This window comes from Mytilus edulis, chromosome 8 (genome assembly GCF_963676685.1).
Source record: "Mytilus edulis chromosome 8, xbMytEdul2.2, whole genome shotgun sequence".
NCBI lineage: Eukaryota > Metazoa > Mollusca > Bivalvia > Mytilida > Mytilidae > Mytilus > Mytilus edulis.
The window spans coordinates 74,547,666-74,565,041 of NC_092351.1; the positions used below are offsets into that span (position 1 = coordinate 74,547,666).

The 17,376-nt window shown below is 33.2% G+C and overlaps 1 protein-coding gene across 1 annotated transcript in view; it reads left to right on the top strand.

Moving 5' to 3' along the window:
* Positions 1-11,822: 11,822 nt before the first annotated feature.
* Positions 11,823-17,376, top strand: part of LOC139484352 (protein mono-ADP-ribosyltransferase PARP14-like) — a 28,499-nt gene continuing 22,945 nt past the window's right edge. The window contains exons 1-4 of the mRNA XM_071268090.1: positions 11,823-12,433; positions 13,147-13,227; positions 14,354-14,656; positions 15,963-16,190. Of these exons, the coding sequence (XP_071124191.1) occupies positions 11,848-12,433; positions 13,147-13,227; positions 14,354-14,656; positions 15,963-16,190 (1,198 nt within the window). The 5' untranslated portion in view covers positions 11,823-11,847. The remainder of the gene's footprint in view (positions 12,434-13,146; positions 13,228-14,353; positions 14,657-15,962; positions 16,191-17,376) is intronic.

The following is a 17,376-nucleotide window of genomic DNA, read 5'->3' on the forward strand; positions in this document are numbered from 1 at the left end:
GAGGTCAACCAATTTGTGATAGTTACTGTTTAACTTGGGAATGTTATAATTAAAAAGGTTACGTCATCATAGAATTTAGTTTATAAAGTCTTCTACATGTGTCAATATCGATCGAAGAAAAGACCACGATGCCAAGACCATCCAGTTTCGGAGTTATCCTTAATCTCAAGTTTATTTGGGATAAATGAGATGCAAGCATCACACAAATATTTGATTATGCAAAATGGAGTTTTAGCAGTTCTCCAACATATGGAAGTGGAATTTGAGAGTTTTTGATGTCCTGAAGAAGTTTTTATTCTATAAATACTGTTTTATATGAGTTATAAAATACAAAACCGGCCAGTAAGGGTCCACAATTCTAACCCATTGGAATATTCATTGTCTGTTTAAATATCAACTCACTAAATCAAAAGATGTCTTTTCAAAAGTGTATTTTTTTGTTGATATCCCTTTCTGGGTACAATAAATTTGTTTTTGGCCCATATAGCGATTCTACACAATTTTTTTAGGAATAGTAAACCAAGGCAATCATATAGACAAAAAAGCTTTTCCCAAAAACATAACCGAAGAATGACAAGTTTATGGGCACATAAATCATAATGGTGCTTTGTTTCTGTTTAAGATATTAGGATAAGTCCAAAATATAAGATTTTTTTTAATTTTCAGCAAGGTATATAATCTACAAAACGCCTATATTTGTAGTATACTTTTTCAATACATCAAGTTCGTTTTGGGGATGTATAATGTAATGATAGAAACTGTAATTAGTGCAAAGTATGCCACAGAATATCTAGTTTGAACATGTTGAATGCGCTTATTTTAAAATGAAAGAGAAAAGTACATCTATAGTCTCATTGCAATAACTTATCAAATGTACCAGGCTTATAACTTTTTAAAATACGCCAGACGCGCTTTCTGTCTACATTAGAATCATCAGTGACACTCGGATCAAAATAGTTATAAAGCCAAAGAAGAACAGTCATAAAATCGGTCAATACAAATATCTACGCTAATTTTAAAATGTCATTCTGATCTTCCTGTTGTAAACCTTTGAATATTATTGATCGTTACTTAGTTATACTGAATTAATCATTTATTTCAAGTTATCCATATCTTATTTACGGAAAATTAAATTCATGCGATTTGTAAGTAGACTTAAGTCTAATCGAAATAAAAAGTGCAGACAAGAAAATAGTATCTGGAATTTTGGCATCAAAAGTAAGTCCGTAATCGATTTCTATCGACGATCTAGTAGTAGTCTTAATGTCTTTGTTATTCTTGGTTGGTATTTTCATAGTGAATAGTATCCAAAGGACTATGCGTAATTTCATTCTTTTTGTTTTTGTTTCTGATCAGTGTATGTGGAATTTTTTTTTTTATTATTGTATTTTTTTTTTAAATGCAATGGTAAAGTCTATTTTTCTTTATTTGCGTCTTTGTTACCTCCTACAGTTTTATTTATATTCAATCTTAATTAGATTTTTATCAAAGCTAGCGAGCCAAATAAAACGTTGATTTTCTATGGTTACACGGAAATATTGTTAGAGTAATGTCAACCTTTGACGTGTATTTATTATGTAAGCATATTACGAGGTAATTTTAAACATACATTGTATTATATTCTGTAAATTGATCATATAAAGAAAACAAGAAAAAACTGAATAGTTTCATGCGTCCGATGCGCTTTTCTGGATTTCCCTTCATCAGAAGCGCCAAATCCCAAATAATTATAAGCTAAAAAATATAATAATCTAAACAGCTAAGGAGCTACGAGGACCAAGAATACCAAGATGACATAAAAATAGATCAATACATCTAAGGTTAACTTTACTTGGGAGGATTGAAATCTTAGTTTCTTTATAATTTCATAATTTTCTAATGGACAAATTAAGAAAAGTTTGTTGAGAATCATGTCAGTACCGACGTACCGACTATTTTGTTGATGATAGCCTCTGGAACTGATAGTCCCCAGGTGAGATATCGACACAGTGCTGTGAAAATGAAAACCAACACATCAATAGTTGCATGCGTCATATTAATCTCATACAATTATTTGTTTTATTCTTGTTTTTTTTACAAATCTGCATTGATTTTTCTTTTTGAATTATTACAATCTGATGAATATTAAATCAGCTTAACTAAACCCTAAATCTATATCAGAAAAACATTAGTAAAATCACAGAGAATTGTTACTAGAAACATGAGGCATGAGAGGAAAAGAAAAATATTTTGTCTTTATATTATCAATCTTAAATAGCAGAATGTAAAAATGAATGCGACCCCGGTCTCTTCAATTTTACTCAAAATATAACTGTTGTTTACAAATTACAATCAAAGACACCAGGCTTAAAATGTGTACGCTAGACTTGCGTATTATTATCATGGTTGTCAGGAACACATTCCAACAATTACCAAATGACTTACGACATTCAGCAATGTGCATTGAGTGTATTATAAAACCGACTGAAATCACGCTGGATAGTACGACTAGTAAAATGAGTACAACAAGAGACGCCCTTTTCCATTGTATCCCATACCTTTTTCCTATTTTGTAGATTTTTATCATGCCGATATGTCGTATTTTTGCTCAGCTCTAAAATTTCAATGTTTAGTATATGTTAATTTCCAATAACTTTTAACTAGTACTAGACATGCGGTTCTTGAACATTTTCCAAATAAAAATCTGGCACACGATTGTAGGAAGAGGAATTTTAAATGGATCGTTTTGAGATATCTAGCAGCACAACTTCACTAAGGTCATCTATTTGACGTTGTCAATATTGGGGAAACGTAACTAAAGACGGTTGTAAAACCGATATCAGTTAAAAATAACAGAACAAGCATAAACATGCGGAGTCGAGATAACCATAGTTAAAGGTCAATGAGTCTTGATATTGACTTCGAACGGTAAGATATTTATTTATCTAATTTACTGGAAAGTATTAAAATCTTAACCTAGATACTTTTGTTGACAAATTTAATTATACATGGATCGTTTTGTAATTTGAAGATCTACGGCATTAGTGTTATTCTGACTTATCCAGGAGAATGAATCTAAAACCCATTATTACGACACCAGGACTTTGAACGGAGACATGTTTATACGGAAAGAAATTGGTGTATTTACATTAAAAGTACATACGACATAGAGAGTAATAAATCATATCAGAAAAAAACGTGTTAGTTTATAATTTATCTATAAGACAGAAGCAATTTCCATAGAAAGCAACTGTACGTACTGAAATAAGGTTAAAGTGTTGCTGCTTTAAAGGAAGACATTGGACCAATGATGCTGTGGATGAGGCAATTTCTGGAATTCAATATGTCTGCATCCCTTAGTTACATAGTTGTACTTTGATTGTCTTCCAATCACATTGATACAAACTCATTGCATAAAAATAAAATAAATAAATAGTAAAAGTATGATTGCAAAACATTTTACATGTCTCTTTCCCGATCCCCTTTAAAAAAAACATACAATGGTGTAAAGTTGAGAATGGAAATGGGAAATGTGTCAAAGAGACAACAACCCGACCATAGAAAAAACAACAGCCGAAGGCCACCAACAGGTCTTCAATGTAGCGAGAAATTCCCTCACGCGGAGGCTTCCTTCAGCTGGCCCCTAAACAAATATGTGCATGTTTTATGTTTTATATAATTATTGTCATTTTTTGTCATTCTTACAAAGAATAAAGTCTTTTTTTTTTCTTCTTTAAAGTCCGATATCTTTTAAACATAGGTCTCCACCATATTTCAGGAATATTTCAGGAATATTTACTACCTCATTTAAAAACAATCAAATAGGTATCGCAGTGGATCAAGATTGCTTGACACTGCAAACTTGAGATTGGTTGCTTTATTGTTTGTTATTTCCCCATTGCGGTGAGTTTCTTTTTTTGCCTTTTTTGTTTTTATTTGTTAGTTTGTTTGATTGATTGGTGTTTTAAAAGGGTTTCAATACATATGTAGGGGGAGATATTATGTACATAATTGTGCAAATCGTGATACAAGCATGAAATTTGGTATGAAGGACGACTAAATGATACTAAAAAAAATTCCGCTGCTGGCCAAAAAAAAATCATTTTTTCAAGATGGCCACCACTCATTTTGAAAATGGCGTCATTACAAATTGACAATACTGCTTTTATCCTTTGAAAGGTGTGTTATACCTAACATCCGATGTTAGTTTTGATAAAAAGTAGATAACAGATCCTAAATGTCGACTGCACAATACATAAATGAAACAAAAGGTGACTTCCGGTTTTAAAATGCCGGCAAAAAAGTCAAAAATACCAATTTTTATACTTTCAAGCAACATCACAAAGGATGTTACTGATTGCTTTCAGTTATCTTTCATAGTTTGGTTGAATAAACATTGTGTGTATCTAAAAATTATCAAACTGAAAGTTGCATGTACACAAACCCGTACAAGGAAGGCCAGACCGGTAGCATTTACAATTACCAACACAGCTGGGTTTCTTGCATCCGCATTTCACAAGTTCCTGACACGACGATGCAACTGCAGGTAACGAAGTCCATTTTGGTTTCCAATTGTCGATGTCATTTTCTTTCGTCCAACCCCAGTGTTCAGGACTTGGTACCTGTTGAATGCATACGTCCGCTTGGGCCCAAACATGTCCGCCTTGGAATGCTGCTCTTTTTGTGCGTTCCAAAAGAGCACCTCTGGTAGGCGGAATAGCATCATAAGGCTGCTGCTTCCTCGCAAATATTTCAAACCGCGCCTCGTTCACTGCAAATGTTGTTGTTGATCTGTCATACATAATGCAAACAAATGCTTCTATGAGGTCCATGTCTGTGTCTTCAGTAGAGTTTGGTCTCATACTCAAGCGGGCGAAAACGTCTGTTACATCCGGAAATACTTCCCATGTCTGCCAAGCTGATTTCTTCTTTTTCCCACGAAATGCGGACACAGTGTCACACCCACTGAATGCATGGAAGAAAGGAAGAGCAGCTACGCGAGGACCTGACGAATTCGATAATTCATGCACTGGGAGTCATCGGAAGTCTTTACTTCTTCCAAAACCGATCCACAATTTTTCCACACATAATCTTTCAAATGCTGCAACTCCTAACACTACTACATCCGTGTCAGTACTACTTATTATCACTTTTTTACAACCATTTGCAGCAGCATGTTAACATGGACAAACAGTCGTGTATCGGCTTCTTCGTGGTTACAAGGAGATAGTTGGGAGATATTCGTATTGCTATTACAAAGAACATTTTCACCTTGGGTCACATAAACAGTTTTTCTATCAGTCTCTAAACGAGCGATTCTGTCGGCCAGAAACTGACGGAGAAAACTACTCCAAACCCTTGGCGTTCTACCTGATCCAACAACTTTCCGTCTTGCACCAGCACCTTGCTTTCTTCTCGTTCCAGCCTTCAAACTATTCTTCAAGTAAACGTCAAATACAATGTCTACTCTTGAATAATCATCTGTGCAAGATTTTATGTAAGGCAGTATGACATCATTTGCATAGTCAACAAATGTTTTTGCCCCACGTGGTGGTCTGGAATTAACCATTGCTGCCCCATCAACAATGAATGCGTCAGAGTGTGGATCAGTTGATGGCAAATCGCAGAAGGATTCAAGTATGTCCATTAGCTGCGATTTATTTCCACTGTTGAAAGTGCCATCCTGAGACAAAGACTTTGGTGCAGTTTGGTTTTCATGACTAAAGAAATCTTGTAAGTCACACTGTCTACTTTGACACGAAATGAAAAGTCTAGAAAAAGAGATCGCAATCACTTTTAAGATTCTTAAGCTTTGTTTTTGATGAAGACGTTTCCGGTTTCGTTTTACGGCTGAATAAAGGGAAATTTTTTTGGGGGGTCATAAAAAGCAGATTCTCCTTCGTTTTGCATTTTTTGTAATAGATCTTCGTATTGTTTCGATCCAATATCTTCGAGTCTACATATATTACCAGCCTCCGATTCAACAATTTCCTTAGAGTCAATTTTGTATAAATCTGATGACTCCTCTAGAAAAGGATTTCCAAACTCAGTTATCACTTTAGAAAGCCGTTGAACTCTTTCGAAGAAATCCCTTTGGGTCTTAGAAGATTCTTCATGGTGCCGTTCGTCTGTTGTTGTATGACTCAAACCACTAGATATTTCAAATTCTTCTACCAATCTACTGACTTCTGGTCCAGCTACCATCCATCGCCTCAAAGCTGAGGGATCCTCAGTTAAACCTATGGCACCACCATCGCCCTTCACAATTGCATTGTTCTGTTCATGTGCATGATCAATTGCGATATTAGAAAACAACTTGTTGGTCTTACGAACAGTGAAATTACCATTGGCAAATTCCATTGCCACCTGTGGGTGATGTTCGTGAAGGAAGGCATATCGCGGAGATGGATCGGTAACCATCGAGCATAATTTACACGATCAAGTCCAAAAAAATACGGTATCATGCTTGATAAGGACTGTTTCTAAAGTAAACAATCAGACTCACGAAGTGATCGTACTACAGATATCACAAGAAGTTCTAAATTCATAATGGAATGCCAGAAATTAAACTGGGGTCTAGTTGAATCTCTTTCTGTGCACCAGTCCATCAAAATATCGAACGTCACAGAGTCATCAGCTATATTTTCTGCGTTTATGCTTTCATAAGCCGACATTAGCAATTCAAACAAAACACAGGCAGTTATTTGATGTGCGTGTCTGGTCCTAGGTACATTTGAACGTACAAGGAAGGAATCTGCCGTGCCAGATGTTGCAATATCGGCTTCTGTGAGGGCACTATTCCATCCGCTATCACGCAAAATGTCACCAAGAATTTTAAAACAAGCCATTTCAATGTGCAATCCACCAAACATGACGACACATTTATCTTCTCCATACAAATTTGGCCATTCCCACTGCATTTGCTTTGCCAAAACAAAAAGTGGTTGACCACTTCCTTCACTTTATCCATAGAATGTTTTATCATTGCAACTGAATGGGCTTGTTCTTCAAACAGTGGCATCAAAGAGGTTAAACTAACTTGTTCAGAAGGGCCTCGTTTTTTGGAGGAATGATATGACGACCAAGATATGTGTTTGAAACCCAAATCCTCATCTGTTAGATGAACTTCGTTTAGCCATTCAAATTCACACTGGAGGCTTTGTTTAAGATAATCATGATCTGTTAACTTGAGTATTGTATCGGGGCTATTAGGTTTAGTCTTTAAGTAGGCAGGTCTAACATTTGCGTATGTATCTGGAAGTGAAGATACTTGTCTTGAATTTGATCTATTTCCAAGTATTAATTCTCCACGTTCAATCCCACTTAGTCATCTGACGGGTGCTGAAAAATAGAAATTCCTGTCCCATGGAATGATGTTTTTGCAGTTGTTGAACTAGGGTTGTGATCAATATTTTCAACAGCAGCTGTAGTGAAAAGCCCTTTTTTCAAAACAGGTGGACATACTAAACCTTCGGACAAAAATCGTTCAACTACAGCATCTCCCAGTTGTGTTGATATTTCTAATACCCGGTGATATGAAATGCATAACTCATATTGAAATAAAATATCGTTCAAGTGACGCTTCCTAGTCCTTGCAAAAATCAAAAGTCCAATATAGATACAAAAAGGAGCACGATCTACTGCATGCCGTTGTTGTTCTGATATTTTTGGTGTTTTTGCATGATAATTGTACATAAGCAACTGAGCAATTGCTAGATCAAAAACCAATAACACCTCCCTACCTTTCGTATATGCTTAAAGATCTGGTATCCTTGCAAGAAGCATTTCTTTCAGTCGTGTCCTGTGTATTGGAATTATACCCTCACTTAATTGCTGAACCCTTTTTTCCTACATATTTGAAAGGTCTGCGAGTCTAAATGCATTGGCCCCATCACTATTTCTTTGAGTTTTAAATACGTAATTAACCAATTCAGCCAAGGCAACATCTACTGCTTCTTTTTCCGCATCGGTATCAATCTGTGCCTGTTCTTCTGTCCTTTTCTTCATGGCTCTTTCTTTATTATATAGAGCTACAAGACAAGCGGGGTGGTATTTAAAGTCTTGGGCTATGACATCCCCAGTACTTAGTTTGGCCAATAACTGTTTGTCCTGGCGAGTTTCGGCACAACTTTTCAATCTATCATTCAGCTTCATTGTCATTGCTTCCCTGAGTGAGGAAGGCGGAGCCTCTTTGTCACACAAAAACACTTAACAATATCTTGTTTTAATTTTGTATCTGAATGATCAATTGAACGGCGAATGAACTTGGGAGAACAACAAGGTTCACTTTTGATTGATTGTGTCGACTCGTATCGTTGTTTGACACGTTTCAATTTGGTGTTGTTAAATTTGATTCGACAACTTGGATGGTATGTTGCCTCATTTGTTGTTAAAGTGCTTTCAATACCAGAACCGTTGTTAAACCTTCTAACGTCTAGTGGTATAGGTAAGCTATTCATTTCGTGAAACTTAGGAATGTCGATAGCCAACATTTTATACCCATCGGCAGTTAATTTTAATATTTCAACTGTGTCTTCTTGACATAAACAACACTTTGTCCAGTCAGTATCCCAACTGTCTGTTGAGACTGATGACAGACGAGTTCTTTTCGCCATAATGATTGTGAAAATAAAACCGAATCAAATATTTACTCTTATAGCAATAATGATATCAACAATAATTGCAATACAGTTATAAAAAACCTTTTCTAAATTTCACGCAAATGATAACAGGTCGAGGGATGTATCCGACTACATCGACGCACAATTGAATTCACAGGTAATTTTTAATAGTTTTCAAGAAAAAGAATAAAGATCAAGATTAGGTTCGTAATAATGATATTCGATGCATTTAATAACAATTTAAGTTACAATACTATAATAATAGAATAGAAAATAAAATAGTTTCAACTACAAACGATAAAACAGTAAACAATATTCGATCAATATAACAAATGAAACATTGAAACCAAATCCATGAATGTGGGATAACTAAATACCGTGACACGTCTTATAGCAATGCGATTTTATACTCAGCAAAAACAGTCACAATAGGGAATAAGTGAGACCTGACGACGTAATTGTAAATAACAATCATTATTATACGTGGCAAAAATATCATTAGTTAGTATAGACAAATACATAAACTAAATGGTAAATGTTTTTGAATTTTGTAACTATTTTTTTAGCACGCGCAAACCCCAAACAAGTCAAATATTCATTTATATAATATATCTCTCATGTAAGGAAGGAACCCATCGAACCTCATATGTTTTTTACCAAAAGAATGACAAACAAAAACAGTTTTCCAGAAAAATAGGTATTTTCGAACTTTGAAACTACAGGCATTTTGAAAAGGCCGTGGCCATCTTGAAAAAAAAGTTAATTTTTTTTGGGAGCAGCGGATTTTTTTTTAGTATCATTTAGTCGTCCTTTATACCAAATTTCATGCTTGTATCATCATTTGCACAATTCCCTCGATTTTGCTTGCTAATATCTTCCACTAATGTTCCTGTTCAGCCTTTTGCGGAATTGTTTTGTTATGGGTTTTTTTTTTTTGCAATGGTATGATCTGTTTATCTTTACTTTGTCTGAAGCCAGTTGTATATCTGAAAAGCAAACAAGCATAACTAATTATGTGCTGTGTTACATATTTGTTTTTCTTTCCTTTTCTATATAATTAAGGCTATTAGCTTTCTCATTTGAATTGTTTTACATTTGTCCTTTTAGCTGCTTATGTGTACGGTGACCTAAAGGTGTTAATTTCTGTGTTATTTGGTCTCTTGTGGAGAGTTGTCTCTTTGGCAATCCTTCCGCATTATTTTACTTATGTGAACAAACAGTATGGTGATAAAACTTTAAAAGCAAACACTTAGAAGTCTTGTGATCTTAAACATGTCATCAAAACATTAAGTTATTTGAATAGACCATTACTGTAATGTTTTAAAAAGCTTAACCTAGATGCATTCGTTAACATAAGACTTACGAGTTGAGGGGAGTTTTTGCAGAATAAATTGAGTGTTTTTGAAATTTTAAGTACAGATGGCGACACAAGGAGTGCAGTAGCGCAGTCAAACTTTGTTGTGGTACACATAGCGACTAAGACAATATTTTTTTTTAGAAAACTCAACCACTCAAATATGGATATAATGTTTCAACTAAAAGGATTGATTGGTGGGTGTGTTTGGAGGAAGCCGGAGTGATAAGCTAAAAGGAAAGTTAGTAAACCAAGGTTTTCAATGGTAAATTTCAAAATTTTTTTTTCGAATGTGTTATAGCCCAAGCCGCTTACTTTGATAACGTTCGGGTTTTCTCTTTTTTATTCTATGTGGGTCCCTTTTTATGTGAGTTTTACTTTGAATTGTTTCATTTTAATTGATTTTACGTATCGTATCGGTAAAATTAATGTCGATCAATGCGGATTCAGAATATATGTTAAAAAATACCAACCTTTTCGTATATCAATGAATGTCAACTTTTAACCTTAAATGAGCAACAAACAGCTTTCACAAGTGGATACGGTACTTTTACACTTCTCTATGACCTGTAAAAGGTAAAATCACCAAAAATACTGAACTCCGAGGAAAATTCGAAACGGAAAGCCCCTAATCAAATGGCAAATTCAAAAGCTCAACTTGTGTATGTTAATTAATTGTTTTACACTAATTACTTTTTTATAGTATGTATATTTTTTCATAGAAATGTTAGTTTTACTTTTAACTGGATCCAATGTTAAAGTCATGTCAATAATTGTTTTGAATAAAATTGTATTACTGCATTAATATCATCATGTCCGGGGTAACAGTAATTGTAAATTCTGAGGACGGCTAATCCAAATGTTTATGCAATTTTTAATGTCATTTTCATTCCATAATATTTGCATATTTTTTATTTGGATGTTATAAAGTATGCGTAACAGTACAGAAATAAATATTTTTTTCTTTATTTATATCTTATTTACGGAAACATTTATACATGCAATATTTAGGATCTAAATTAAATTTAGAAAGAATTTTAGTCTCATCAGTTATGATTGGGTTGAAGATATTGTTAACATGATACAAACATGAAATCACACTTTAAACTGTATCCAAATTTCAATTCGTTAAATAAATGTTAAATAGTATTTGTTGATTTGAAAAACTATCGCAAATGACAAAACTGGATACGGTCTTTTCTAATTGAGCCTCACACAGTTCTCTTCTATTATAAACCAAATACATTTTGTTAGCACATGCGCAAAATCAACTTTCGATTAAACATCCTCGATGAAATTATGAGCGGAACGTGCTTATAAACGTTCAATGGTAAGAAAACAATTTTAAATAAAATAAAACATTGTATTGTGTATTAGGTAAGAACAAATAATCTGTTCAAATTCTGAACTATAATGAGCCATACAAAGATATTGACGCAGCATATGTTTTAGTCTGTAAACAGTATATTAAAATCAAACTATAGTTTGTAAAGGGAAAAAATGGTGGTTTAAATCTGATTTTAAAGTTTATAAATTTAAACTAATTTTACCTTGCTGTGCACTGTCGCGTGACACAACACACCGAATACAGAGGCCATATTTTATTATTAGTGGTATAACTGTAAATTGTTTGTAAAAGTATAGGCATGCAATGTAATCGAGTCAATATTAATGTAGCTAAATTTATATTGCGTTTACATGTACCTTAAATACCATTACCTTACTGGTACAAATATTATCAATCATTACATTGTTAACCAATATCTTTACATTATATGTTTACAGCTATTAGACAATATAATTGTTATTACGTCTCTTTAATTTATTTGTATTCTATTTTATTTTGTCCTTGTTAGCTATTTCTGTGTATCAATCCTACAAAATATACGGATAATGGCAAATTCAGAAGACATAGCAAGGTATATTCGATGCAACAAGTTGATCGGTCAAGTATTGACTCCTATATTAAGAGAATATATGCAACTAACAAGTGTTCCACCGGCAACAGTTTACCACACAATTACCCAACCGTATTGTGCAAAGTTTCGAACGAAACTTTCGCAGAAGGAAATGAGCATTGTTCAAACGTTATTAAGTGACAATTACGAAAAGTTTGATATCACACTTATGTATAAAATAGCAAGAGATAAAAATTTCAAAATGATAATCAAGGACCACCCAACAAGAAAATGGGGAGCTATACCTCTTTATAATGAAATAAGAATAGGGGATGATATTGAACGTATGAGACTTTCCAGAGATGATATAATGCATAACCCTCATCACCTCGTATCAGAAACAGAATTCAATATTTTTTTTGACAAATTCGTTGAAGTTGCCACAAGGGCAGATGTACATGTCAATAAGACAGCTCTTCAGTCATATACACAGCAAATACATGATTTACGAAGTTCCCCTATTGATCCCGAAACAACAAAGAAGTTATATAAAACTATGGAGGAAAATAAGAATTTGAAAGGTATGTATAACTAAACCATATCGTACATATGGGAAGAACAGCAACAAATGTAGATTCGTCAGATTATACGAAATAGAATTTAAGTGTGAAAAAAGCGAAACCGTTGCACTTTTGAATTGTAATTAAATATAGTACCACTAACCTTAATAAGTTCTAATTTTTTTTTTCTTATATATTCATCTATATCCGTCTGGAAATATTTTTGTAACGTACAAAGCTTTACCTGAATTTAAATTTACAATGTACCATCATCAATTCAGACTCTAATGAATCCTGGTTTAGCATTGAAATTCAGTTGGTTGAGATTATTACGTGATTGTATATGTGAACAATGAAATCTTCCGTCACTTAAGAATATGGCAGGCACCTAAAATATCGACATTGTTATTGAATTAATACGAAGAATTTAATATCAAGCGTAGACATTTTGCCTTTTCAGTAGTAAACCTCAAAACAAAATATTGTTGAGCTTATAACTGTCACGTATAATAACGAATAACATTGTTGCGCATAAATAGGCATGTATGAAGTAGCTAAAATATAAGTTCTCGTTAGAATGTAAAGAATTTTGCAGCACGTACATGTTGGTGCTAGAGTTCAATCGATTCTTAGAAATAGATGGTAAATTTTCTTAACAACCAAAGTGTTAAGAATTAAGACATGATAAATAATACATGTGTGTTACTTGTAACTATTGCGGGTGTACTTTGCAGAAATTGTGCAGTTACAACGGTTTCCTGTTTTCATGGAAAAGGATGTAACGGAGTACATTAATGAAGTACGGAACGGAAACGGTTAGTAATAAACTTTAACATGGTATATTGTTTAGAAATAGCGTCCAGTTCCTCTTTTTCGATTCTATGATTCAAATTGGCACTGAGATAAGATGTAAAATAATGCAGGCAATATCAGAACATCGACTTGAGTGTGAAGGTAAAGGTAATATCTTAGGTTAGCTTGTTTGCTAGCTGAACCAAGAAATCATTAATACATTAAGTAATACCTTTACTTTTGGCTGATTCAATAGTTATTTTAACATTGTAAAACCAGTTTAACAACAGTTTTAAAAAACATTGTATTCAATCTAAATTAAAGTTATTGACAATTTAAAGATATGTCATAAGCATGTCGTACATTTCATAGCGTTATGCTTGCATTTTGAATTTTTAAAAAAATAAATAGTGTTAAAATCATCTATTTTCGAGCGTTATTCATTTTACTGCTATTGTTCATATCAATCAAAACAATACAAAAGCATTGATTTAGAAGCATGGTGAACAAATTTCGAAAATGTTATACGACTATTTTAAATTCAGAATTTATGGAGGGCATTTATGATTGCGATATTTGAAAAATGTAAGAATATGTCAAGATTTCAGGAATAATCACATACAGATATACGCATCAAATAGTTCAATTGCGAATCATAGTGTTGCAATACTCGCCCAGTCACATTTTTCACAATGATAAAAACAATTGCAATTATTTCTTAATTTACATCTACTGACATATATAAGTGTGTTTCACCCCCACGACGTGTGTGTTAACTAGCTTATAAACAACAGCCTAACTCATAACAATTTCAATCTGGTTTGTACTTGTTTTAACTTCTTGAGTTGCGTTTGTGATTTCCCCGTTTTTTTGGTATTCTACAACTTACGTTTTATCATTTATTTATATGTAATGCTGCCATCAAACATGTGCTTTGTATACGTATATAAATAACTTAATATAAAATCATATAAATTTTGCCCAATTCTGTGTGTTTTATTATTGCGATGAAATATACTTTAATGAATAACTTTCGAAGGGCACGAATAATTTCGAAAAAGCTAAAAACAAATAAAGAAATAGCAACACTAATCAACTAAAATTTGGTTAGTATGTCAGCAACGGTAAAAGATATTTTTACACTTTCAGAAAAACCGGAAGGAAAAAAGCGAATAAAAATGGTTTTGAATGGACTTGAAAATCCAGGAAGTCTTGCAAAAATAATAAATTCACACAGGGAAGAAATTAATATAGCATGCAAAGGCTGTTTCATAAAATTGAACGAAGCATCTGAAGGATCTTTGGTTTTGCATCTTGAAGTTCATGAAAGATTGTTTCAAAGTGATAGCTTCTTACTTGCAGAAATGGATCGTTTTCTAGAGATTTTATTTACAGTTATTTCTCTGAAACCAGAAGTTACTGACTCCAGCTATATTATGATTTTAAATGATGGTAATGTTTGATACATAATGCAATATAATAGTATGAGATTGTAATTTAAAAAACGATTTTCAATCCATCGCAAAAAGACGGGATCATTATTAAAACGACAATGCACAACACATCTTCACGCTTTTGGTATGGTTTTGAGTAATCAAAAGTACTAAGTTTAAAAGAACAGATCTCATATGAAAATCAATATCAGCTCAAATGACAATCTTTTTATTTTGTTTTGGAAAAACAAAAATCAAACTTGATATGGCAATAATGTATCATGATGTATAAAACAAAACTCGAATATCTTTTCGACTATAATTGTTTGCAAATTAATTCATTCTATCCACTTCGTCATTACTGTTAACGCATCCAGGCCTATTATATATTGTTATCAAAATTGACGTATGAATTTATACAAAAGTGTAGTGATAAATAGTTTTATCCTAATATGTCATGCATCGGTTTTAATTCACAGGACATGAATCAAATTATTAAAGAAATGGGACACACACATTTAATCTAGAAATAGGGGAAACATTTTTAGTACGACTTTTTTCGTGTACAAATGTAATATTTAGATATCTTTTTTATAATTGTTGAATACGTACTTATTTAAAAGCAGGTATGGTTCATAATTTTTCTACTTTTCAACATCCGAATTTGGAATTCCTTAATTCTATGCATGGTAGATTGGTATATTGAAACTGGTTTGATTTTGCTAGATACTTCTGTCTCATTTATGTAACCAAATGCAAACAAAAGCTACCTTATAACGCAAAAAAAATGCATTCAAATTCATTTGAAAGAGTTGTTTCCCATACCCCAGATTTACACTTATTATAGCGGAAAGTGAAGTTAAAGGATAATTTTATTCTTTCGAATTAGGTTGGTCTCATATGAATAAAAGAAATAGTTGGCAAAAAGAGGATCACAGTTTGTCTCCACGGGGATGCCAATTGGTGGTGAAAACGCATCCTTTAAACGTTACAAATCTTTTGTCAATCAAGATGAAATGCATCTTTATAATGTTTCAGAGGTTTTTGGTTTTGTTTTAGAAGCGTATGGTTTTGAGTTCTGAACAGCGGTATACTACTGTTGCCTTTATGAATCACACAATACTTTTTACATATACTATTGTAACATACGAAATGACTTTTATATTCAGAGTGCTAATATTTTGAATGTCTATATTAAAATCATATTTAGCATTATGTTAGCTTCATGTTAAAATAAAGTTGAAAAATAACTACAAATTTGATATATAACGTATGAATTGAAAATAATTGTTATCTTGTCAAACACCATATCATTTCCATCACAGATAGCTGTATGAGTGATTCCTCCTCAGAGGAGGAAGACAATTTCTCAGTTGAAATAGCTGATAAGAAGCTTGTGTTAGATCTAACTGTAGATAATAAAGCTCTGAAGACAGATGAATGCATTCGCCAAAATCTAAACAGTTTTGTTGAAGCTGTTGTTGGAGATATGGATGGTCAGCACATACAAAGCAATGATGATGTTACAGCATTTATGAGATTGAATAAATCAAGTACGTATAGTCTATTAGATTTAGAAAAACATATTCAACCATTACATATGGTTGTGGTCCTGATCTGCACATATTAAAGTAAGCATTTATCATTTCATATCATTTTCATCTTTAACGTAGTAAATTTGTAGGGTAAAGACACAAATTAACTCTTTCGGTGGTAGACAAGACCAGGTCCTTTTGATAGATTCAGGCAACATCTCTGGATTTTTCCCATTGAAATTCCGACAGTCTGTTGAAAAACACGTCGTTCAAACGTAACAAATATGTTGTCAATCACGAAATTAAGCATTTTGATAATATCAGTTTCATAGAATCCCTCCTCAAGACAAGATACTTGTATCTGCGTTCGCAATTCGTTTTAATGAAACAAAGTAATTCCATCTCTTTCAATTTGTCTTTTAGTTTGGAATGTGGAATACATGTGAAAAGCGTAGAAAAATCAAACGTTTTAGTACTATTTGCAAGATGAGAGAGTCTTAGATTGCATGTGCTCTAAAAGATATTTGGAATTTTTAAGTATCCACATCTGATTCACGCCACCTCTACAATAGGCAGTTTCACGATAGGCTTTGTTTGATATACAGTTGTAACTGAAACAATAGAATAAGTAAAAATAATGTTATTATAATAATGAAAGACCATGACATTTAAATAAATCGATCTGATACCAGATTATCGATCCCCTCCCCATTTTCTCCCGGATTTATCTTAGTTTAACAATGTTAAGCAACAGTTGTGTCCCTTGGTATGTCAAACTTCCGGTTTTCGTTTGAGTCGAACTATGTGTATCTCGAAATATTTCTCTGGTCAGACTGACTTCGAGATAACGAGAGTCGACTGTATATGTAACTAATTCAGAAAAGGTTTTGTGCAGCACTTGAAGACCCAGCAATATACCGTTGTTTGTAAGGACACTAATGTAGTTTAGGTATCCAATACAGTGATGGAAGATCCAGTTCTTCACCTTTGGTTGAAATTCCAAAGGTCTATTGTCAAGTTTCGAAGGTCAAATGATGTTTGCTGTAAAAATCACTTCAAAAACCAGCTAAACATAACCTTATTTAGCATATTCGGAGGAACAAAATTGTGTTTTTTTGTGGAAAAAAACAGGCCTATGATTATCCAGGATTTCTTCTTAGGTAAGTGTCGTCGGGGTATATGTAGAGTTTCCTAGTGAATTGTG